General features: G+C 33.5%; 4 protein-coding genes and 1 long non-coding RNA gene across 10 annotated transcripts; 3 read left to right on the plus strand and 2 right to left on the minus strand.

Annotated features, from left to right (window-relative positions):
* Window positions 1-3135: 3135 nt before the first annotated feature.
* On the plus strand, window positions 3136-6447 carry LOC107919047 (uncharacterized protein DDB_G0271670). Its single transcript, XM_016848578.2, has 3 exons — window positions 3136-3487; window positions 4579-5554; window positions 5893-6447. The coding sequence occupies exons 2-3, from the start codon at window positions 4671-4673 to the stop codon at window positions 6107-6109; spliced, it is 1101 nt and encodes a 366-aa protein (XP_016704067.1). The 5' UTR covers window positions 3136-3487; window positions 4579-4670; the 3' UTR covers window positions 6110-6447.
* A 1839-nt stretch (window positions 6448-8286) lies between these two features.
* Window positions 8287-10322, minus strand: LOC107918580 (uncharacterized). Its single transcript, XR_001690159.2, has 4 exons — window positions 9718-10322; window positions 9457-9581; window positions 9152-9245; window positions 8287-8689 (listed from the first exon to the last, which is right to left on the minus strand). It is a non-coding gene; the product is annotated as an uncharacterized lncRNA (long non-coding RNA).
* A 129-nt stretch (window positions 10323-10451) lies between these two features.
* LOC107918781 (protein enabled homolog) lies at window positions 10452-12400 on the plus strand. Of its 6 annotated transcripts, XR_005922776.1 has the most exons (4): window positions 10582-10831; window positions 11077-11153; window positions 11280-11339; window positions 11636-12400. XR_005922776.1 is itself a non-coding variant. In XM_016848363.1 (3 exons), exons 1-3 carry the CDS (start codon window positions 10587-10589, stop codon window positions 11640-11642), a joined length of 270 nt encoding a protein of 89 aa, XP_016703852.1. In that variant the 5' UTR covers window positions 10572-10586; the 3' UTR covers window positions 11643-12400. The 6 variants fall into 6 exon arrangements, 1 of the variants encoding a protein (XP_016703852.1); XM_016848363.1 differs by lacking the exon at window positions 11280-11339 and having other exon boundaries at window positions 10572-10831; window positions 11077-11094; XR_005922775.1 differs by having other exon boundaries at window positions 10591-11094.
* A 4557-nt stretch (window positions 12401-16957) lies between these two features.
* LOC107918303 (LRR receptor-like serine/threonine-protein kinase RPK2) lies at window positions 16958-20954 on the plus strand. The gene has a single exon (XM_016847829.2). The coding sequence runs from the start codon at window positions 17683-17685 to the stop codon at window positions 20827-20829; it is 3147 nt and encodes a 1048-aa protein (XP_016703318.2). The 5' UTR covers window positions 16958-17682; the 3' UTR covers window positions 20830-20954.
* Window positions 20955-21039: 85 nt separating this feature from the next.
* LOC107918304 (ninja-family protein AFP3) lies at window positions 21040-22742 on the minus strand. Its single transcript, XM_016847830.2, has 2 exons — window positions 22154-22742; window positions 21040-21544 (listed from the first exon to the last, which is right to left on the minus strand). The coding sequence occupies exons 1-2, from the start codon at window positions 22632-22634 to the stop codon at window positions 21147-21149; spliced, it is 879 nt and encodes a 292-aa protein (XP_016703319.2). The 5' UTR covers window positions 22635-22742; the 3' UTR covers window positions 21040-21146.
* Window positions 22743-24534: the final 1792 nt, after the last annotated feature.

The raw sequence follows: 24534 nt of genomic DNA on the forward strand, positions 1-24534 counted from the left end.
CTTGAATCATGAAAATACCACTAAGCTTTATCACTCAACATATGGCTTATTTTCTTTGTGTGTAGGTATAGGTACATCATAAAGTCCTGCTAAGCGATTCCAGCATCCAAGAGGCGATCTCCGACTTAATAATATTTGTAAAGTTCTCCTTTGTTTAATAAATGACATGCACCTAAGATTTGATCCAGTTTTTTATCTCAAATGATCATTTTGAACAATTATTGTTAAGTTAACTTGGTTTACCATTTTGGTATGTTTTGGCATAAATACAATTGGTATGTTATTGAAATTTATAGATACTGAAGTGTTTAAACAGTCAATCATGTCGCAACAACGTCCTCTCAACGTTGCGAGAGATGAGACCAAATAGAGAGTTACGTAATGACAACGTACTCCCAATGTCGCGACAAGCCAAGTCAGTATGTTGCATCGCGACGAGGAAATCCCAAAGTTGTGATACCAACCCGACATTTTGAATTCTTTACAATTTGGTCCTAATTTGACCTCGGGTAGCAATAGAGCTTGCGTAAGCTCGTATAATACCCAAAAATGATTATGTATCATATTATGCACATGATTTACTTATATTTGAATGTTAAATGGTTTTAAAACGAATGTAATTTGATTGTAATTGCTCCGACAACGAATGTTTCACCTTATAGCCTGAATCTGGTGATCGACTCGAGTATCGAGATATTACACAATTTTCGTACTTAATTTTTTTGTCTTAATTTCATACCTGATTTTGACCTCAATGATCAATTTGTTACTTAGACCGATCGACATCATGTGGCCTAATGAATATTTGACATTTTTGCTCTAGTAAAAAAAAGCATAATTAAAAAAAAAAACCCTCAACCTTTGAAGGCTTTTGGTTTTGTGCCCTTAACCTTTTTATTTTTTGATTGAAACTCTCAACGTTACAATTTTTCAGAAATCAACCCACATTTAATGGTCAACGTGAGTTGACCGTTAATCAAACTGTAAGTCAACATAGTAGTCCATGTGGCATGCAACATAAGCGCACGACGTCATAGATGACATCATCTATTTAACAAAATTTTTTCTCTCATTTTCTCTCTTGCCAAACACCACTTTTTTTTTCGAAACACATAGTTGCTGCCATTTTTTTTCCCTCATTTTCTCTCTTGCCAAACACCATTTTTCTTCTTCAAAACATATGGTTGGCTCATTTCATCTATAAGAATCTCCATTACCATGATTATAATCATGCTTTTGTGCAATATCTGTAAACCCACACCACACTTTCAACTTAAAACCATTACTTTTTTCCCCACTGTCGGCTGCTATTTTTTTCTCTCATTTTCTCTCTTGCCAAACACCATTTTTCTTCTTCAAAACACAATATTCTTGAACATGTTCTGTCGTTCATTGATCTTCATCTTCAAAATATTCATTCTTGAACATGAAGATTGATTAAATTTGATGATTGCTTAAGCTCATCAAACTAACACCCTGTTTCGAGAAATACAAGGAAATGGGATTATTGGATTAACAAGCATTAAATATTAATGTTGTACTACTGTGTTTCATTATTTTAGTCTTTAGATTCTCTTCATGTGTGTAATAATATTCAACAGGCGAAAGTCTTATGCGAGATTGTGGCACATAGAACCATTCAGACTATCGTCTGCCAAAACTGCTACCCTTAGGTACGGACGGAGCTAACAATTCATGCATGAGTGTTGAGTTCCATTTTATAAATATTGTACTCTGTTCTATAAACTTATTGTCAATTTGACCCTCACATAGAAATGAAGTTTGAAGGGATGGGTACGAGGAATGAAGTGGAATGGATTGGATTGCTTGCAGTGCAGAAAAAGCTAAAAGATTAACCAGTGTTCCACAACCATCATTGTAAATAGATATCAAAACAAGTTTCTTAAACTTGTACAGCATATTATTTCATGATATTGTAATTATAGTATATCATGTTTCCATTATGCTGGACAAATTGGTTAATCGATATAAAGAAAATGATTTGGATTTTCCCATCAGGTACTTTTATGATTGTTAGATAGAAAGTAGTAATAAAATAGGAAAGTGAGGGATGGGAAAAGAAATAGGATAGTAAAATAGGGATGGTTTGGAGGTTAGGTAGTGAAGAAGAAAAATGGTGTTTTGAAGAAGAAAAATGGTGGCAGTCGACAGTGGGGGAAAAAACAATGATTTTAAGTTGAAAGTGTGGTGTGGGTTTACAAAAATTGCACAAAAGCATGATTATAATCATGGTAATGGAGATTCTTGTAGATGAAACAAGCCAACCATATGTTTTGAAGAAGAAAATTGGTGTTTGGCAAGAGAGAAAATGAGAGAGAGAAAAAATGGTAGCAACCATGTGTTTTGAAGAAAAAAAATGGTGTTTGGCAATGAGAGAAAAAAATTTTGTTAAATAGGTGATGTCATCTATGACGTCATACGCTTATGTTGCATGCCATATGGGCTGCTATGTTGACCTACAATATGATTAACGGTCAACTCACGTTGATCGTTAAAAGTGGGCTGATTTCTAAAAAAATCGTAACGTTGAGGGTGTCAATCAAAAAATAAAAATGTTAAGGGCACAAAACCAAAAGCCCCCAAATGTTGGGGGTTTTTTTTTGCAATTATTCCTAAAAAACATAAGTACTTAAATAGGAAAAAAGAAAAAGGCTGTACCAATTGAACATTGAAGCTAAACTTAGGTGCCAAATTAAAACAAAAAAAAATCAGATACCAAGCTGAACATCGAAACCAAACAGTATCAAACACAATATTAATAAAAAAATATTAAGGGTAAACTACAATAGAGGTCACCCAACTATAGTTTTTTTTTTCTTTTTTGGCCACTCCACTATAAAGAGTTACAAATAGTTACCCAATTATTAGTATATTTCTTTTTTGGTCACCTAATTATGAAAAGTTAAAAAATGGCCACTCAACTATTCAATTTTGTCTTTTTTGGTCATGAGTTGGCTAACGTAAAAATAGAAACACCAAAAAATGCAACATAGTTGAGTAACTATTTTGTAACTTTTCATAATTGGGTTGACCAAAAAAAACATAGTTGGGTGATTACGAATGTAATTTCCTCAAAAATTAATGATAAAAGATGGCGCGAAACGCAGATATGGTGAAATTAGTTACAAAATACAAAATAAAATAGAAATTCAGAAAATAGCGCTACTCCGTTCAACTCCAATCTGTCTCCTACAATTTTCTTTTCTTTTTTTAATTTTAATTTTAATTTTAATTAATTATTTTTACAACATTTACTTACAAATCATTACTCAAAAAAAAGTTTGTTGATATTTTGCTTGTCAAGTATCTGTTCAAAGTTTTTGTATTTTTTTAATGTCTGATTTTTAAAATTTTTTATTTAATATGTAAATGCGAATTTTAAATACTTGTTGAACGCAGAAAGGCAGTTGAGGGTCGGAGGCTGCCTCCGACGAGTTTGATTTCAGCAAGTGCTTAATGTTCCAAAGTAAGCTTTTTTCTCTCTCTCAATGATTTTTCTTTAATTTTTTAAAATTTTCTGTTTAGAAGATTATTGGTTGAATGATTTGATAATTGTAGCTTTTCTTTGTGATGAAAATGGTGTCGATGATTTAGAGTTGAACTTTTTTTTTAAGTAATGCAGAGACAAATTTGTTTGTTCGATGAATTAGCGAAGAAAAACGTTATCAAAATTCAAGGTTTTTGTTTGAGGGTCTAACCCTCAGAACATGTTGTTTTGATGAGGGGGGTTGTTAAGTTATTTGGGAAGAAGAGCCATACACAATTGCGTATAAACATACTTAAACCCAAGTTTTATACATTATTGGACTCAAACGCGTGCTTTATTTAGCATTTCCACCCAAGTTTTATACATTATTGGGTTCATCTATTATCATGCGCAATTACTTATGGTTCACTTTCTCAAGCATGCGCGCTCGTTTTGTTGAGTTATTTGAGAAGAAGAGCCATGCACAATTGCGTATAAACAGACTTAAACCCAAGTTTTATACATTATTGGACTCAAACTCATACTTTATTTAGCATTTCCACCCAGAAATGCCTTATATGCTATTGGTGGGTTCATCTACGATCATGCGCAATTACGAATGGTTCACTTTCTCAGGCATGCATGCTCGTTTTGTTTTAGAAACTTGAGTTGGGAAACAAAACCCCCCATTAAAGGTCAATGCTGAAGGTGTTGAGGGTCTGACCATTAACAAATTTCAAACTTGATTGCAAAATTTCTTCAATATCTTATTCTTTATCAGATATATGATTTTAAAAAATAATTGCTTCATCCACATAGAACAGCATACGGTGTTTTCCCCAACGTCCTCAAGAAAGATGTTAAAAGTTGAAATTTGAAGAATGTATTCATTAGCTTTCCTGAATTAATGTTGCAGAACATGGTGGTTGGTAAAATGTCAAGATATGATGAACTGCATTTGCTTAGGATATATATATAGATATATATATATGTTTTTCCTTATAGATTCCTTCAATTTTTGCCATTTATCCATGCTTCATTCATGTATGGATATGGATGGATTTAGTATTAAAAGGGGTTTATGTTCCTAGGCAATGTTTGAAGCTGTTGAAATGTCAACCTCTTAACTCTTCATGGAAATGGCGACCTAATTTGGATTTCACCTAGTTCCTTTTTTTAAGTTATGGACATTGGCCGTGGGAAGGGAGCCAGTAAGTGTTCAGAAACAGGCACAGAGGAAAGTGATGGGAATGGAATCAGTAAGCATTCATTGATGCATCCCGAACTTGTTGGAAACCAAAGTTATACACATTCGAGTGGGACGAGTACTGGAACCAGTGATCATTCACAAGAACATATAGAACTTGGTGTTGCAAGTGATCCTTTTTACTTCAACCAGGATGTATTCAATGAAACCGAAAGTAGTAAAGTCGTCTCAGCCAAACAGCAGAGGCTGTCGTCCTCTTCATCCTCATCCACTTCATCTACAGAAGATCAGTTTCAAGCTAATAAAAAGTTATCAGAATCCAGATCAGGCATAGCTTTCACTTCTTCCTCTAAACCTGATGATGAACATCATGTCTCTGCTACTGCAACATCTACATCTCGAGTTCCTAGTTTTGTACATGGACCAACAGTGACAATATCCCCTCCACTCCAAATGATGGATCAAGAGGGAGGATACGATCCTTATAGGATTTCCTCTTCGGTCTTCAAAAGAAGAAATTCCTTAACACCTGCAGATTGGAGTATTGCTTCTAATGAGTCATTATTTAGCATTCAAGTAGAGAACAACAGTTTCTCCAGAGAGCATTTTCTGAACTCAAAATCCGGAGAATTTTCCAAATCAGATGAGGAGTTATTCGCGTTAAGTCCATCCACTGACAAAAAGAGTGTTGAATTTGAAAAGAGTGAGGGAACTTTGATATCAGATGATGGTGCAAAGGATAAAACAGACCCAAGTGCTGAAGAACCAAATGAGGAAAAGCCAACATATCCACCGAGATTCTGGACCTCACCCACCCATTCCGATGTTGGAACCACTGTAAATTCCTTTGCCTTTACAGTGTAAGTTAACACCATTCTCTATCACCAATAATCCTACTTTTGACAATCATGTGCTTCACTTGTTATATTATATATATGCCTTGTGGAATGAGAATTTGTAGCTTTTTCTCCATGCAAAACAAGATAGATGCCTGAATTCCTTTCCCTGGGATCTATGTAGTTGTTAATGTGAACCTGATATTCGACATGCCTACTTGTATGTATGTATAATAATATAGAAATTTGTAGCTTTTTATGCAGTTATTGCTTGCTGCATAGTGCATACCATATGTGCTCATGCATGTCATATGCAGTTACATTGTAGGTGTTGCAACTTAATTTATACTGGATCATTGCAGTCTTGAAAATGGCAGAAATGTTGTTTCCATGGAAGAAAAAAGGGAGCAACAAAGACAAGGACGAGAAGAAGAACAAGAGCCCTTGTCATCTTCAACACCCTGGAAATTATCTTGCTGCGGTAACTGTTGCTCTTGTTTTCCTTGTTGTCAACGGCAACGGCAATGCTGCACATGGCATTGGCACTGGTGTCGCTCCTGTCACAATTGTTGTCAATGACATTGAAAATTACTTTCAACCCGCCCTCTCCTTGCCGAAAACAAAAAAATCCTTTGGAATGGCTTATATTACAGGATGTTTGCTCTGATCTGATGTTATTTAATCAATCATGACTTCTCCGTAACTGAAAAGGCTCTCATCATGAACTTTCACATATATATTTCTCTTCTCATATGCATGATTATGTCAGAAATTTGAGGCAATGGTTGAGAAGGGAAAAAACATCTTTACCCTACATGATTTGGAAGGTGGGTTCCAATTTTTAGGTAGTTATATTGTGAATCTATATAGCTCTGTAATTCTTACATCTAGTTTATTGATACATTAGCTTCCTTAGATATTTTTTTCCACTCACTGCTTGCTTTACCTAACCTTATTTTTATTATTTTGTTTCTCAATCTTTATACCTTAGTTATATTGCATTTTATTAGACGGAAAGTTAGACTCAAATATCAAAATTTTAACAGTACTAATGTGGTAATTCATGTTGCAATTCACATGTATTTCATAAAAAAAACTTGTTTATATCAGCAAAGAAATACACGTGAATTATTATGCAGATTGTCACTTTAGTGCTATTAAGATTTTATTAGTTTAGTAACCTTTTGTTTCCAAAACAAAACAATTTGACTAAACTTCGAAGGTTAAAAGTGAAAGTGATAAAAATATAAAAACAAAATAACAATATAGGTAAATGTTAGGAGCTAAATTCATTATTATGCTTTTAAATTTTCATCACATACAAATTTTCAATCACATCATAGTCATGGTAGAAAATTTTAAATTGATATTTCGATTCAATCAATTAAACAAAAAAATTGGTTGATTCGACTATTTGATGATCCAAATTAAAATTGAAAAATTAAACAAAAGGTTAGAATTAATAATAAAAATAATAATAAAGCGGGAAATGGGAAAATCTTAACTCCACATTTGGTTGGAGTGAATGAAATAGGATTGTAATGGAATAGAGTTGCAATCAATAATTCAGTTGTTTGGTTGAATGGAATGGAATAGAGCTGCAACCGTATTCTCCTGTTTGGTTGAATGGAATAGATGTTGTAATAGCATAAGAAAAAAGATTTAAATGACAAAAATACCATTAACAGAATTTTTTTAAGTTAATGATTTTATCCTTATTAAATTTTAATAAGATTATTATATAATAAATAATTTAATCATATTTTAACATAATTTTTATTAAAAAATTTTAATAAAATAATACATAATTTAATAACATTCTTAAAATGAATATTATAAAAATAATGCATAACCTACTTTATTATTTTTAAATTGCAATGTATATTTAATGTGCTAAAATATCATTAACAAAACAAATAATTTAATTTTGTTCTAAACTAAAAAGAAAAAAATTAGAACTAATAAATAGTTTGAGAATTATATTTTACATCCAAACATAGATACGGATCGAACTATTTTTAGTTTCATTGCATGTACTTAGGGAGATAATAGACAAAAGTCGAAGTCATAGAGACAGATTTGTTTCTGTTTGTTTTTATTTCATTTGCAATTTTGGTTTTTTCATGTTTTGCTACTGTTTTCTAACTTTTTGTCACTACACCTGATTGTTTCATACCCTTCGATTCGCCACCATACAGCCATGCATATTAGTGTTTAGTATTGGACAAATAGTTAAACTGATTAGATCAACTCAATATTTTAAAATAAAAATTCTAAAAAAATAATTAATTAAAAAACTATACACATTTAAATAACAATAAGACATAAACATCAATTATTCATTACAAATTCGATTAAAAATTTTAATACATGAACAAACTTTAGGTTTAACTTTTTCTTCCCTGTTTTGGTTTGGGCTGAGTTGAGTCTTGGGCTTATTTATTAATTTTTTATTTCTTAGATTTGGGCTAACTAGTTTAGGAAATAAGCTTGAACTTTTATTTTCTTTTGCTGATTTAGGCTAAGAAATTTGAGAAAAAAATCCAGGCTCAAAACAATGACTTTTCAAATCGATATATCAGTGATTCTTCATTCGACTGAATGATCTAGCCCTATTTAATCTGGTTTAAACAACTATGCCATGCATTTATCAAAAATTTTAACAACCATATGGTCTATTAGTAAAGTATTAAAATTTTAACCTCAAATATGGACAGTAAAATCTAAGTGAAAAATACAAAAAAACAAAATTGCAGTTCCACACAAAACAACTTTAAAATACCAAAAGTATCAAACCACATGAGTTCTTAACATTCTCCTTTTCAAACATAAGCCCTCACACAAAGGCATACATTACTATCAATTCATCAACATTCCAATTAATCACTAAAAGATTCTTAGACTGCTATTACTTGAACGAAATAACGAGAAGCAGCAATTACTTTAGTTGTTTTTACTTCTTTAACCTGGCCAACTTCAGATTGGCTTCTCGGATAGTTTCTCGCAATCTCTTTATCTCTGCTTGATCCTCCAATGTTTGACGAGTCTTTGCCAACTTCAGATCGCTTTCTAATCTCCGGTAAATTTCAACTCTTGATTGTTCAATGGTTTTGAAATATTTTGTTGAGCGCATTAGCATTATGTTGATAAACCTCGTATCTGTTGACGACGACAATTGTGACATCCAAAGGTAACTAAAAATCCTATCTCTACATATCATTACATATAATTGAGAAGAAATGAAATGCTAAAAATTATCTTCAATATAACTCAAAGAAACAATAAATTCATTAAATAGTAGCTTGCAACCATTACTTTGGAGCAAATCATCTAACCAACTTTCCCAGGCCACAAAATCTCCACTGTCTCCCAAAGCACCCATATTATTAGAATTCAGGATTCAAATATGCTGGAGGAACTTATAAGCAAAACAGAATAAGATATTGGTCTAAAAATAAGCAAATAAAATTAAGAACTTTGCAACATGATAACACAATAAATAAGGAGAAAAGTAAACAGCATTATGCATAGAATTAGAAACTGACAACTTCCCTACTCAGGATTTCCTTTTTGTGTGTGTGTGTTTCTACCTGATATTTCTTGTTTGGTTTGGTATCTTACCATAAATGTAGATTGGGAAATAAACAAATTGGGAGTAATTCTTCACCAAATTCTGAATTCTGGTGGGATCTGAGAATTCGTACTTGTCATCTGACTGCAGGAGAACAATATCTTAGACATTTGGCACTCAGAAGAATTGTACATTTGAAGAACCAGAAATTTCTAAGGCAATTGTATTTGTAACATTAAACACTACATTCAAATCTCAATGTTATTTATTATCTTCCTTTAAATTTTTAAACATGCAAATGCAAATACATTCAAATAGGGTGTAAAAGAGGAAAAAGAATGAACAAATGTAGTACCCTTAAATAAAGTGTAATCTGTGTACCACGGACTTGAAGATTTTCTAGATTAGTTTCCTCCCTATTCACATAGGAGCTACTGTCTGCTACAACTTCCCAACGTATTGCTTGTCTGATTTTGGACTCTTTGTAAACACAACAACCCGTTCAATAAACATATAAACAATCAACCCAATTAGCTTGAAAATTATTGAACGAAAAGGCTTCATACATGAAGCAAAAGATGAGAATGCAGGTTATATTAAGCTGACAGCATGTTACCTTCTCAGCACCAAGAAAAACAGAATAGGATTCAACACTAAATCGCCCAATCCAACACCACCATGTAAATCCCTAAATATTCCACCAAAAGCAGAAACAGAAGAGCAAAACCCAGGAAAAGCAAAAGAACCCACCTCTGCTTGGTACTCAAAATTCTCCCTGAAGGTCTCTTCGGCCTCCTTCTCAGGTACAGTTGAAGCCTCACATTAAACCACTATCTGGTTGTTTCTCTTCTCAAGTTTCCACCTCAATCAAAAGCAAGAGAAGGCCTTGTTGAGGGCATTTGGAGTTAGAAAAGCGGTTCTGAGATTGAAGGCCTTGTTACGGTTTGTCAAAGGGAGACAGGGTTGGGAGGAAATGGGATTAAAAAAATTTAAATTGATAAGTTGGTAATTTGTTGATGATTACAATGGAAGGAAGAAGAGAGGGAAAAGGTCTCAGACGTGAGAAAGAAATGATAATGGTGAGGGTAAAATTGAAATCTTAAGTTACTCACCCATTCCCTGAATTGTCATTATGTGGGAGACCACCAAATGGTAAACAGCATCTTTGTCCTGAGTAAGCCGTATGGAATAGGACTGTGATAACTCATTACAACCAATCAAACAATAGTTTAATGATGGGTCGAATTGAGTTGTAATGTATTGATATTACAGCCAACAAAATATGCTGTAAATTTTACCAATAATATCCCTTCAAATAAATTAAAAAAAGAAACCTTGAAGCATTGTTTAGTGGTGGAAGTGATTAGTGAATTAATTAAAAGGATGAAGATACGAGCTTTTACTCCACCAATCCAAACATTAATGTTTTGAGATTTATTTTGTTTTAATTATTACAACAAATTTATTTGCCCATCCCATTTTCACATGGTTATTTATCCCCGTATCACTACTCTCCCATCCCTCTCCCTCTTCCCCACCATCCCTCCCCCTATCACAAGTGCCTTCAATTTTTTGCAAACCTCCCCACCCTTGCCCTCTCCCCCTCTTCCCCCTATTCTTTCTTCACCATCATCCCCACCACCATTACCACCGTCGCCGCTATTACTACTCTGTTCCTTGCATCAGATTGGTGTTGTAACATTTGTGGCTTATGAGTTTACATTAGATCGGTTAGAGTCCATTTTTACTTCAACCTAACCCAGATTTCCATTTTTATTTTCCTTCTCACCTATTACATGTTTCATTCTTTTTCACTTTTGGCCTTTTTAAAGCAGTGAAAATAAACATAAGCGGGAAGCAATTATCTTAACGCGGAACGCGTTGCGCCGATTATTAGATTAAATGCGAGCTTCCAACTTGCTTTAAAGTATACATATTTTTCCCTGTTTTGTTATGAAAATATTTCATTTTCCAGGGAGTTTCAAACCAGCAGGTGAGTTTCAGTTTCAGGCGGTTATGGTGATAGTCTTCTGATAAACCAATTTCGGCCAGGTTTTTTTTTAAATGTTTGATTGGTTGGCTTTTAGTGTATTAAAGGGAAAATGGAGAAATCATTCATTCCTCATTTGGTTTTTGGTGTTTTGGTTGTTTTGGGCGTGTCTTTGGTGAATGCTGAAGACCCTTGTATTTCACCTGGACTGTTACTTATGGTACTCGTTCTATTCTTGGAGTTCCCCGGTAGGTTACTCTGATCTCTAAACTGTCAAATTCTGAAATTGTGTTTTGGGTTGATGAAAGTAATGTGCTTTTTTATGTGTATGTTTCTAGGTTTCTAAGAAAAAAAAGTTTTGATTTTTTGTTGTTGTGAAGGTTATCCTTCTTATCAATGGGCAGTTCACTGGACCAAAACTTAATGTAGTGACTAATAACAACATTATCTTGAATCTCATTAACAAGCTTGACCGGCCTTTCTTGTTCACATGGTATACATTGGTTCTTCTCATTTTACACTTTGTTCTTTGCATATGATTTAGGAAATGATGGAAGCATGAGTGAAGCAGATGAACCAAGTTATAACGAAGATGGAAAATGGTGAGAAGTGCAAAGGCAAGAATGGATGGCCATGGAAGAGAATGAAATGGAAGGACAATGTGGCTAGGCTTCTAATAGCAGTGGTAGTGGGGAAGAAGGGGAGAGGGATGGGAGAGCAATGATAGGGGACGAAAAATGGTATTTTTGTTAAGTCTGTAACGAAAATAATTAGTGATGCATGTTGTAATACCTAATTTTGCCCGGCCCAAATCAAATAAATAAACAAAAAATATATAAAAATAAAAATAAAAACAAAATTATTAAAAGTCCATCAGTCCAGCAAACCCAAAATACAAACTAAGTCCATTTACAGATAGCCCAATAACTCAAACAGATCCCAAATACCCACTTAACCTTGCCCAAACCAAAACCCAATTAACCTAGCCCAACTAACGTGGAAACAGAAAACCCTAATAGTATCCAGCGCCGCATTAGCGATGAATGCTGCCTTCATCCACACGCGTCGCCATGCACTGCCACGCATGCCTCCGTACGGCCACCTCCGTACCTCCACGTAGGTCTCCGTACACGTACCTGCAACACAACAAACGCAACGCAGCAGAGAGAACAAATATTGTATTTTTTGTTTGTTTGTTTTTCATTCTGAATATTCGGCTATAAGATTAGAGAGTAAACATTTTGTAAGTGTTACATACACGATCAATACAAAGAAATCGAAAAAAAGGAAAAGATCAGTTTTTTTGGAAGGTGGTTCTCTTTTCTTTTTCTTTCTCTGCGTTTCTTTACTGTTTTCTTTGATTCTTTCTATTTCCTATGAGAAAAGGGGGGATCTTACCTTGTCGTCGGCGCCGATGAAGTCCTTTTCCCTTTCGCATGAATCGGGGTCGGATGGACAGAGGCTTGGTTCCTGAAACGGCTAAGGGAGGGTTTAGTTTTTTTTTTAAACTGCCGAAAGTGCTTAGAATGCTGCCAGTTTAGGGTTTTGTCTTGGCCTTCATATGACGCACGAAACGGCACCGTTTAGAGTCTGATCAGTGGCTCCAAAACGGTGTCGTATTGACCATTGCCTAGCAGCCCGATGATCCGATCCAACCGCGGCTTGATCCGCGCGTTTTGGTATGGGGAGGGATATTTTCGCGCCAAGCCCTTCTTGTTTTGCGCTGTGTTTCAATTCGATCCCTTAAATTTCTTTAATTTTGGACAGCATAATTTGTCGTTGGTTTCATTTTGGTCCATGCTGAATGCAGCATTTTGGAGCTAAGGATATTTTCCTCTTTAGCCCCCATGTTATTCGCGCGTGCCCTTTTTGGTCCTCAATTTTGCTTTATTTTCATTTTTTCCTTCTTATTTCAAATTTAATACAATTTCGTCCAATAAAATCTAACTTTCTTTCTTATTTAAGTTTAATATATATTTTTATTTCATTATCAATACTATTTCAATATTATAATATATTATTATTTTGAATCTAACATTAATATTATATAAATTTACCATGCTTTATTATTCAAAATTTATTATGTATCATTATTTAAATTTCCACATTTTTATATATATTTTCATGTAAATTTGATATGTTTTATATACATTTTTTAATATACTTTATTCTATAATATATTTCCTCTAAATTCACTCATTACATATTTTTAGATTTGTAAATATTTTCTATAATGCTATTATATAATAATATTATATGCGTACATATTTCATATTAAATTATTTTCATTATCTAAACATACATAATCTAATGTTAATTTCATATTATTATATAGATATTTTTTCTCTTTCCAATATTTTAACATTTTAATTTATCTCAACTTATTTCAATATTGTTAATTTATTCAAATTTATTTTAACCTTTTAATTTATACATATTATATTTATTTCTTAAATTATGTTTAAATTTATATATTTCATTTGTGTTATTTTTGCTTGATTTTCAATTAGTTTCCTCTTATTAGCCAATGTTGATATTTACATAATGTATGAAATTATTATTGCTATGCTCATTTAAATTTATTTGTTGATTGTTTGTATTCATTAGTGTATATTTAAATTTACGAATGATCAATTCACGTTGTACATCATCATTCAATCGTATTTTATTTGCTTAAAAGGTTACGCTTCATATTATTTAAATATCAAAATCATTTTATATAAAAGTCATTCAAAATAACACATATACTCGATATTTGAAATCCTCGAGAGAATTGAGTCCTAATGTATTGGGTTCCATTTTTCCTCGTTGAATCTAAATAATCAAAAGTTTTCTTTAATCAAAATACATAAATTAAAACTCATTCTCGGAATTCGATACGTCGTGTCCTAATGTATTGGATGTGACATGTCGTTTCCTCGAAATGAAAATTTAAAGAATAATAAGGGCAATATTCAATGCTCGGAATTTTGAGAAATCGTGCCCTAACGTATTGGGTTTCGATTTTTCATCTGACTTAAAGCAATTGAACATCCTTTTTAAACTTCATCACGCAAGTTTTGAAAATCAAAAGACAAACTTATTCTCGAGAACTAAAAATGTCGTGCCCTAATGTATTGGGTGTGTCATTTTATTACTTTGAGACAAGGAGGTCTTTGGTATCCGCATCGATTTATCCACGCATCTTTTATAAAATTAACATTAATAAAAAATGGAAGGATCGCATTTTAAAATCTTTTCAAATTCTCAACACTAAGACATTAAACAATCAACTCGGTACCAATTTTGGGCGTTACGAGGGTGCTAACCCTTCCTCGTACGTAAACGTCTCCCGAACTCATTTTCTCAAAATTCGTAGACCTAAAATTGTTTTCAAGGTGATCCGATCGCACCTCAATAAAGGTCGGTGGCGACTCCCAATTTTTGTTTTTCAGTCGACAACTAAATTTTTGTTTTTCAATAAAAAAATGGTTTCGACACCTGTTTTGTTATTTTTCGAAAGTTGAGTGACTGAATTGAAACATGAGTAACTGTTTTGTCAGGTGGAGAAGAGGGAGAAGGATGTGAGAGCAGTGATAGGGGGCAAGAAATGGTATTTCTGTTAAGTCTGTAACGGAAAATGATTTGTGGTGACTATTTTGTTATTTTTTGAAAGTTGAGGAAACTTGAGTAACTATTTTATCAACTACCCAAAGTTGAGTGACTGTTAGTGTAATTTACCCTGCATTTTTCTACTATTAAATAAACAGTTTTTAAAATTATTATCAAAACTTATAATAAAATTATTCAAAAAAAAGTTTCTAGCTTTTAATAAAAAAATAAAAATTTTATTATTAGTAAAAATATGGTATTAAAAATATATAATTAATACGTTATGAATTAATGTTACATTTGGTAAGAGTATTATTTTTACACATATTCTAGTATATAAGTTAATAATAAAGTAATTTAATTTGTAATATTTAGTCACACTCATGATTTATTTTTAGCAAAGAGAATGCAAAGTTTTTGTTTGTTTTGAAAAGATCTTATTTTTTAAAAGAGTTATTACTCATATTTCTAATTTTAAATTAAAATTTGTACTAACTATTCTTTATTTTGTGACTAACTATTAGGGGTGAGCGCTTGGTCGAATCAAGTGAAAAATTTTCGAGTTAACGAGTCATATTTTATCATACTAACTCGGTTTGAAATTTTTTCAAATCAAGTTAAGTGAAATGAAATTTGAATCAAGCTGAATTAAAGTGAAATTGTTCAAGTTAAATTAAAAAAATTAAACATGTTAAATTAAAATATTGTTATAATATAACTAATTACATGTAAGAGCACATGAATTTAAAAGCATATATATTTGAAAACTTTTTCAAATAAAATATATATATTTATATATATATCTTTTACTATGATAAACTTGGATTATTAATTAACTTATTTAAGCCTCAAAATTCTTTTTTTAGAATTTTTTTTAAAATTTAACTTTGTTTCGATATTCTTCATATTTTAATATATATATATTAAAAATATAAATTTTATAAATTTTATAAATATTTTGAAATTTAAAATTTTTTTGTTATTTTTATTGAGAGAAGAATTTGCTCATTTTTAAAATCAACAGGCAAAAAAAAATATTTACACCCGTATATTATTTAAATTATAAAATTCAATTCGAAATTTAAATTATTCATTCGAAACCATTATAAAAATAAAGGGCGACTAATAAATTTGTTACATAATTAACGCTGGCGGTAGGGTTGTGTCAGCGAAAAGTCCAGTTCCTCGTGCATCCTTTGTAGTTTTCAGATTGTTTGAAATTAGAGGTGATGATGGGTCGGGTTGTCCAGCCTGGCCCGATGGCCCGCCCGAAACACGAGAGGGTTTGGGTAAAAATATAGGCTCGAAAAATGTGTTTGGGCAAAAAAACGAGGCTCGTTTAAAAAACTGGCTTGGCCTCGGGCACCACTTTTTTGGCCCGAGCCCAGCCCGAGCCGGCCCGAATATATAATAAATATTTATTTTTTATTTTTTATTTTTAAAATATTTTCAAAATACTTTTTTATTTTTTATTTTTAAAATAAATTTTTGGTGTTTATTAAAAAATGGGCCGGGCTCGGGTTTAGGAATTTTTTCTCGAGCTGGGCCTGGACAAAATTTTAGGCCCATATTTCAGGCCGGGTCAGGCCCGGGCCTAGGACGCCGGCAGAAATTTTTTTCTGGGCCCGACCCATGATCACCTCTAGTTGAAATCTGTTATCCGTCCCTATAGTTTTAATCCTTGTACTTAAAATGCTAACTTAGCATATGATTAAGCTTCTCTCATATATCTAGCATATAATTAATGAAAAATAAATATATTAAGTTAATAAATTTTGATGAAAATTATTAATGGTATTAATTACTGGACAAAGACTTTAGGTTTAAAAAGTAGGAAGATTTAGTTTTTAGCTTTTTTTTAATATATTATTTAATACCTAAGTTTGACATTTTTTTTAATGTGATACTATGTTTTTTATTATTCAATTTCGTATCTGTATTTAACAAAAATTATATATTTTGGTATTCAAAGGTAACAATGTTAACGGTTAGTTTTAATTTGAGTTGATTCGATGAAAGTTAATTACTAATAGTATTAGCTTTGAATTTTTATGACATTGTTAATAGAATAAATTTTGTATTAATTGTGAACTTTTTTAATTTTACGATTAATTTATCAAATACAATCCGATGGATGTGATTTCATTCATGTTTTAGAGTTGATTCAATGAAAATTAAGTGTTAATATTATTAGCTAATTATGAATTTTCATCAAATCAGCTCTAGAAGTCGAAGTAAACACTAAAAAATTAATAGCATGATCTTTGTGTGCCAAAATATATAACTTTTGTCATATACAAATACCGGATTGGACTAAAAAATAACATAGGTACCACATTAGAAAAAAGTGTCAAAACTTATGCACCAAATTATGTATTAAGCCTTTAACTTTTAAAACATAGAGATTAAATCTCAAAAATTGTAAAAGTGCAGGGACTAAAAACAGATTTTAACCTTTCAGTTTCACCCTTTTTCCATTTTTCCACGTGACGGAAAACGACAGCGCAGGCTTCTAACTGAGAGGCAAAGATATTCCACGTAAAAGCAAACAAGAAAGGGACCCACCAGTTCCATCTGGTCCTTCCCGGAGCCGCCGTGTGTTGACAGTTCAGATGCATTAATTGACCCGCCGATGGACCCCACTATCACCCCCCATCATCCATTTACACTACGTGGCCCCCTCTTCCCTGTTTCTCCATTTGCAAGGAAAATAACCCAAAAATAGTGAGAAAAGGAACAGACCAAAGCTCAAACACCCAGACTTTGCACGACTCCATCGACAAGAAGCAAAAAAATAAAGAGCAAATTTTTAAAAAGAAACGCGTTTTTCTTCTCCAAAGACCCCCTCTTCTTTTCTCTCCCGTTGTTTAAGAAAAACAAAATAATTTTTTCCTTTGGGGGTGAAAGGAGTGAGTGGCTTTTGGCGGACTTTTTGAAGCTCAGAGAGAATTCTTTTTGTTGTTCTTGTTGGGTTTGTTTTTGTTTTCTTGGGAAACAAATATGAGATGTCATTTGTTGTGCAAAGGTTTGGTCTTGTTTTTGTTTGTCTTCTGCTTAGTTTCAGGGGAGTTGTTGGTTCCTGAGAGAAGGATCCTGTTGGAGTTCAAAACCTCTGTTTTTGACCCTTCTGGGATACTTTCAAGCTGGGACCTTTCGAAGAACCCAAACCACTGCTCTTGGCATGGAGTTTCATGCAATTCAAGGTCTCAGGTCATCTCCATTAATATTGCTGGTGGTGGTTGTTGTGAAGGTAACTTTACTCCACCTTGTTCTCCTTCTTCAAAGCTTCTTCCATTTTATGGTTTTGGATTTAGAAGAAGAGCATGTTCAAGGGGGAAATTAGTGGGATACTTGTCACCTTTGATTGGGAAACTTACTGAACTTAGAGTTCTCTCTCTTGCTTTTAATGACATTGGCGGTGAGATTCCTTTAGAATTATGGGGTTTAGAGAAATTAGAACAACTTGATCTTGAAGGGAATTCATTTACTGGGAAGTTGCCTGATGAAATTGTGGGGCTGAGGAATTTGCGGGTTTTGAATCTCGGGTTTAATGCACTAGAAGGGGAGATCCCAGGGTCTTTGTCAAAATTTGTGGATTTGGAGGTTTTGAATTTAGCTGGGAATAAGCTGAAGGGGTCTATCCCTGATTATTTTGGTAGTTTCTATTATTTGAAAGGACTTCATTTGTCTAATAATCAGCTAAACGGTTCGATTCTTGATTTTTTTGAAAGTAATTGTCGGTATCTAGAGCATCTTGATCTGTCTGGCAATTTCCTAGTTGGGCATATACCCGGTAGTTTGGGGAATTGTCGGCAGTTACGGACTCTTGTGTTGTTTTCCAACATGTTGGATGGTGTTATTCCTAATGAGCTTGGCCAGCTGCATGAGCTTGAGGTTCTTGATGTTGCTAGGAACAATCTTAGCGGTTTTATCCCCACAGAGCTTGGAGATTGTGTTCGGTTGTCCATTCTTGTCCTCTCTAATCTTTTCGATCCCTTGCTGAGTGGGCAGAATTCAAATGAAGAGCTGTCATTTAGACTGCCACATTCTAATACCGATGAGTATAATAGTTTCCAAGGCTCCATTCCAATGGGAATCACAACCCTTCCAAAGCTTAAAGTTCTTTGGGCGCTCAGGGCGAATCTTGAGGGTAAGTTACCAAGAAATTGGGGTGGTTGCGAGAACTTGGAAATCATAAACTTAGCTCAGAACCACTTTGATGGGGATGTCTTTGGAGTGTTCAATGGATGCAAGAAACTAAGTCATCTAGATTTGAGCTCGAACAGGCTAACTGGGGAGCTTGATGAGCAGCTTCGAGTTCCTTGTATGACACTCTTTGATATCAGTGGAAATCTCATGTCAGGATCAATCCCCAGGTTCAATTACCGTGCCTGCCCTGGTATTTTATCCTCTAGTTTTGAACTTCTCCAACCCCATGATCCGCCATCTGCTTATCTGTCATTCTTTACATGTAAAACACGCCTCGAAACAATTTTGCCATTTCAGGGTTCGAAAGCTGTGTTGATTCACAATTTTGGTGGAAATAACTTCTCTGGTTCACTCCCATGGCTACCAATTGCACCAGCAAGATTCGTTAAGCAGATTGAATATGCTTTTCTTACTGGTGGAAACAATCTCACTGGATCATTTCCGGGAAGTTTATTTGTAAACTGTAATAAGCTCCATGGGATGATAGTCAATGTTAGCAATAACAGATTGTCTGGTCATATTCCATCAAGAATTGGTGTAATTTGCAGGTCCCTTAAATTTTTGGATGTCTCTAAGAATCAGATTGAAGGAATCGTTCCCCAAAGTTTCAGGGACTTGAAGTCCCTTGTTTTACTTGACCTAAGTGGAAACAAACTTAGAGGTCTGGTACCCAAAGGGCTCTATCAGTTGAAAAATCTCAAACACCTTTCCTTGGGGAGTAACAACCTGAGTGGTGCTATTCCTTCGAGCTTTGGACAGTTTCGTTCCCTTGAAGTGTCAGAACTTTCATCAAAGTCACTAGCTGTACGATCCGCTGATATGACGATTAACACTGAAGATTCACAAAATGAAGTAGCTTCTTCTTTGGGTAACAGAACTGTCAATAAAAGCTTAGGTCCCATTGAGATCGCATCCATAGCATGTGCCTCGGCCATTGTTTCAGTTCTTCTAGTTCTAGCTGTCCTCTTCTTTTACACCAGGAAACGGGTCCCAAAGTCCAGGGTTCAGGTTTCTGAATCAAGGGAAATTACAGCTTTCGTCAACATTGGGGTTCCATTGACGTATGAAACTATAGTCCAAGCAACTGGGAATTTCAGTGCTGGCAAATGCATAGGAATTGGTGGTTTTGGTGCCACTTACAGGGCTGAAATAGCTCCAGGAATCTCAGTGGCAATCAAGAGGCTTGCTGTTGGAAGGTTTCAGGGTATCCAGCAATTCCATGCCGAGGTAAAGACCCTTGAGACAATGAGGCACCCTAATCTTGTAACTCTTGTAGGGTACCATGCCAGTGAAACGGATATGTTTCTCTTATATAATTACTTACCAGGTGGTAATTTAGAAAATTTTATTAGGGAAAGATCCACTAGAGCTGTAGATTGGAAAATTATTCACAAGATTGCTCTCGATATAGCCCATGCACTTGCTTATCTGCATGACGAATGCACCCCGAAAGTGCTACACCGGGATGTCAAGCCGAGTAACATATTGTTGGACAATGATTGTAATGCTTATCTGTCTGACTTTGGATTATCAAGGCTTCTGGGTACATCTGAAACCCATGCAACAACCGGTGTAGCTGGCACATTCGGATATGTTGCACCCGAGTATGCCATGACCTGTCGTGTATCCGAGAAGGCTGATGTTTACAGCTATGGTATCGTGTTGCTTGAGTTGATATCAGATAAGAAAGCTTTGGATCCTTCATTCTCCTCACAAGCAAATGGTTTCAATATTGTCTCTTGGGCCCGCATGCTGCTTCAACAGGGTCAAGCAAAGGATGTTTTCACTTTAAGGTTAAGGGATGCAGGTCCTCATCATGATCTGGTAGAACTGCTGCACTTGGCCGTCACATGTACAGTCGATAGCCTCTCGACCAGACCAACCATGAGGCAAGTTGTCCGAAGGTTGAAACGAATTCAACCTTCTTCAGTTCAATAATATGGTTTCTAGGTGCATGACTTGATCTAGAAGGAACAGCTCAAAGTGTACAAATCATAACAAACTTTGCATATCTAATGTTGACTGAGGCAGGTTTAGTATCACAATATAATCTTTTCCTCATAGATGGAGATGCTGATCTTTTACTTTGATGGTATCAAGATTTTTTTTTCTAGGAAACTGCAGAATCCGAAAATAGGCAGTCGAACATCAGCAAGAGTAAATTAACTATTGTAGACATTGCAAAGAATTTGTTTTTTTAAAACTTTTCACTTACAGTGCCCCATTTTTTGTGGGGGGTTGCCATATACTCCACATTACAAAAGGGAAGAAGAGGAAGGGTTAATAACTATATGCCTAAGAGGGTTATCCACATCACCACCACCTGCATGCTTCACAAACTCTGCTGGAGAAAAAAAATTGCCATGGCATACACACATTATCCTCACTTCCTCTCCCTTCCCATACTTGTATAAAATCCCATCTACTCTTTTCCCATTAGGACCTTCTCCCTTTGTGAACACATGAGGCATATCTTCCATCGCCTTTCCCCCTCCTTTCTCCTTATTTTCGACTGTCTCACCTACCAGTCCCAGAGTTCTTTCACTCCTGCTCGTCTTTGTCCCTGAAGAACCGGTAGCTGCCTCTGAGTCACCTTGTTCTTGCAAGGATGAAGCACTACCAGAGCTTCTTGCTTCACCAGAATTTCTAGCTCCTGAAGTGATTGTAATCATGAGAACCATTAAAACCAGCTGCGAGTAATCACTGTTTTTATCATAAATGGAAATTTAACATTGAAACTTTCCATGTCTTGACAATTTTGAATCAAATAATTCACAAGAAATAACACATCATTTTGCATCCAGATCCCATTACCACCATAATTGCTATTTAAAATGCATTATATTGGATCCACATATCTCCATTTGTTTCCTGGAAATTATTCTCCCAACAAACATCCATTAAAGGAACTTCATGTGCTTTAAATTCAAAACAAATTATTCATCCAAGTACCAAAATAATCAACAAGTTTAGCAGATATTTAGGAACATCAAACAAGTCTAAACTAATTAGTGATGATAAGAAGCAATGTTACTTATGCTTTAGAGAAAAAGAAATGCAGCCATATTAATTTGTTTATAAGTGAGATGAAGACCACTAAAGTCCAAATACATGACGAAGAAGAAAAATCTAATACATGCTCACACTTGAGCATCAAGAATAACTTAGGTCAAAATCGGTATCTACATCAAATGGTCTTATGTATGAAACTAATTGTAAACATACAATACAAATCCCCCATAGATAATGCTGCAGAAAGTACCTTGAAGGCCTTTACTTTCCTCCATTTTCCCTCTTGAAATCCTCTGCTTCTCACTTCTTCTCCTCTTAGCTTCCATCCTTCTTAGGGTCTGCAACTCTTTTCTCTTCCTCCACTCTTCCTCAGTCACGGTGGGCAAAGAAGAGGCTCTGATGAGAGTTGTTGGGTGAGGAACAGATGGTGGTGGAGCATTGGCACTATCATCTTCTCTAAATATTGGTATTGAACCAGCAATAGATGATGACCTTTTCAACTTACTTGCATGCTTATCAACCCCAAATCTGCCTCCTAATGATAACCCAAGATTCAGCTCCACTTCTTCATCTTCATCATCTTCACCTTCACTTCTTGTTGAATCTAGTGTTTCTCTCGACATGAATCTTTGTAACAGGTTTCTTGGGGAATTTTCTGTTTGCAAAGAAAGATTCTCCATTTCTTTGCTTCTGTTTTCACTTGCTTCTGATCCCATTTTTGATGGAAACATTAAACAAAGTAAATAAAACCCAACAAAAAGAGTTTTTTTTTTTGGTATAAATAAAGCTATTGTCTTAGCCTATGAAACAGAAAAAAAAAAAAAACTAGCCCTTGATCTAAGTTAGCCTTAACCCATGTATATAAAAGCTTAAACTTGGATTATTCACATCAAAGAAATTGGTCAATTTCTGGCTTTGGTCCCTTTATTTTAATATGACATAATTTAACTTTTTTATTTTTTATAATAAGAATAATTAGTTCAAATAATTCACATTGTTAATCATTTTGATTAAAATGCTATGTTAATCTTTCCTAAAAACATCTATCCCATAACAAATAAATCTAGGGTTGTGTTCAGTTTGGTGTAACGCTTTTATTTATTTCAACAATTTATGATATTTTGATTTCATTCTTGGTTTTTATACTAATTTTGAATTTTGAATTTTTGGACTTTATTTCTATAAATAGAATTTATTTTATGCCTTTTTAACATTATTCGGTAATATTTCAAAAAAAAGTTTATAAATATTCTTTTAAAAATTAAATTTTCTAGTAAATAAAAATAATCAATATTCTTTAAAAAATAAATTTTATATAATATTTAAGTTATTTACACTATTTTACATCATAAAAAATTAAAATTAGACTTTGATTAGTTCAAGTAATCACGATTTTTAAATTGTGAACCAAAATTGTTCAAAATACTATGTTTAGATAGATTTTTGATTTTTCGATTTTCTTGCTCAATCTTAAGTAAATCTATGTTTGTATGATGAGTTTGAATGTATATTTGTATATTTTTTTTAAAAATGTTAATATTTTAGTTGCTAAAGTATGAATTAAATAAAAGAAGAGGGATAATGTTATGTAAAATTAAAGTATAAGGATTATGTGTAAAAATTAAAGATAATAGAGAGATGAAACCAAAATTTGACCATGAAAATACAAATATTATAAAAGAATATACACACGTTTCGAAATATAATTTGAAGAGACAAAGTGTTGAAGTATATTACCTTTTTGGCGATTTTTTTTTACTTAGTTGGGAAAAGCCGGCAAGGACTGTACGAGTTGGTTTAGGTGTTTGAGGAATCGCCACGTGGGTTTGCTTAATTATAAATAAGAAAAAAATTTGAGGGTAATTTAGATGGACAATGTGGTGCTTTTAACAAATAAACGTAACGCCTATTTAATTTCATCCTGAATAAATATTAATTCTGATTGGATTACATATTATTCTCTATTTCGAAATTTGTGAATAATTTTGTTTGTAAATAGAAATTTTAATTTTTATAGTTGATTCTAATTAGATATTATTTTTTGGGTACAATTTATGATAATTTAGATGGGTTCTCAATGTTTTATATTATTAGGTTTTGGTTTAATGAAAAATATATAAATTATTTTTACTATTTAAAATATAGCCAATGAAAAGGTAGCAACACAATGCAATGTTCTGACACGAAAGGAATGAAGAGAGATGAAAGCCACGTGCAAGGATTTTAACGTTGGCCATAATTTCAACATTAATTTATTTTATTTTATTATTGTTGGCAAGGAAGAATGATTAGGGAGGACACGTCAGTGAAGTAGAGAAAGATTCTCCCAGATAAAAACAGGACACGTGTTGTTTGTGTAAAGGAAAAAAGTGGGACTTTGATTGGCGATGTCCCAATACGGGCTATTTTATTTAAATGGTCTAAAAAATTATTATATTTACAAAAATAATTTATGTTTAAAAATAATCATCAAAATAATTTGAAATAAACAATAAAATAAGGTTGTAGCCTATTAATGGCCAAAATCAATTCGTATTTTAGACCCATGATTGTCTGATAATTGTGTCAGACTTAAAAAAAATAATTTTTTTGGTTCTGGCCTGTCAATGGCCGGAACCAATGTATTTTTTT

The sequence above is a fragment of the Gossypium hirsutum genome, chromosome D13 (assembly GCF_007990345.1).
Source record: "Gossypium hirsutum isolate 1008001.06 chromosome D13, Gossypium_hirsutum_v2.1, whole genome shotgun sequence".
NCBI classification, from domain to species: domain Eukaryota; kingdom Viridiplantae; phylum Streptophyta; class Magnoliopsida; order Malvales; family Malvaceae; genus Gossypium; species Gossypium hirsutum.

Bases quoted from the DNA above. Each gene is read 5' to 3' on its own strand.
- LOC107918304 (XM_016847830.2), bottom strand. From the start codon at position 22,634: ATGTTTCCATCAAAAATGGGATCAGAAGCAAGTGAAAACAGAAGCAAA. The intron at 21,545-22,153 runs GTACTTTCTGCA...CAATCACTTCAG, and splicing joins GGAAAGTAAAGGCCTTCAAG to GAGCTAGAAATTCTGGTGAA.
- LOC107918781 (XM_016848363.1), top strand. From the start codon at position 10,587: ATGGTTATTTATCCCCGTATCACTACTCTCCCATCCCTCTCCCTCTTC.
- LOC107919047 (XM_016848578.2), top strand. From the start codon at position 4,671: ATGGACATTGGCCGTGGGAAGGGAGCCAGTAAGTGTTCAGAAACAGGC. The intron at 5,555-5,892 runs GTAAGTTAACAC...GGATCATTGCAG, and splicing joins AATTCCTTTGCCTTTACAGT to TCTTGAAAATGGCAGAAATG.
- LOC107918303 (XM_016847829.2), top strand. From the start codon at position 17,683: ATGAGATGTCATTTGTTGTGCAAAGGTTTGGTCTTGTTTTTGTTTGTC.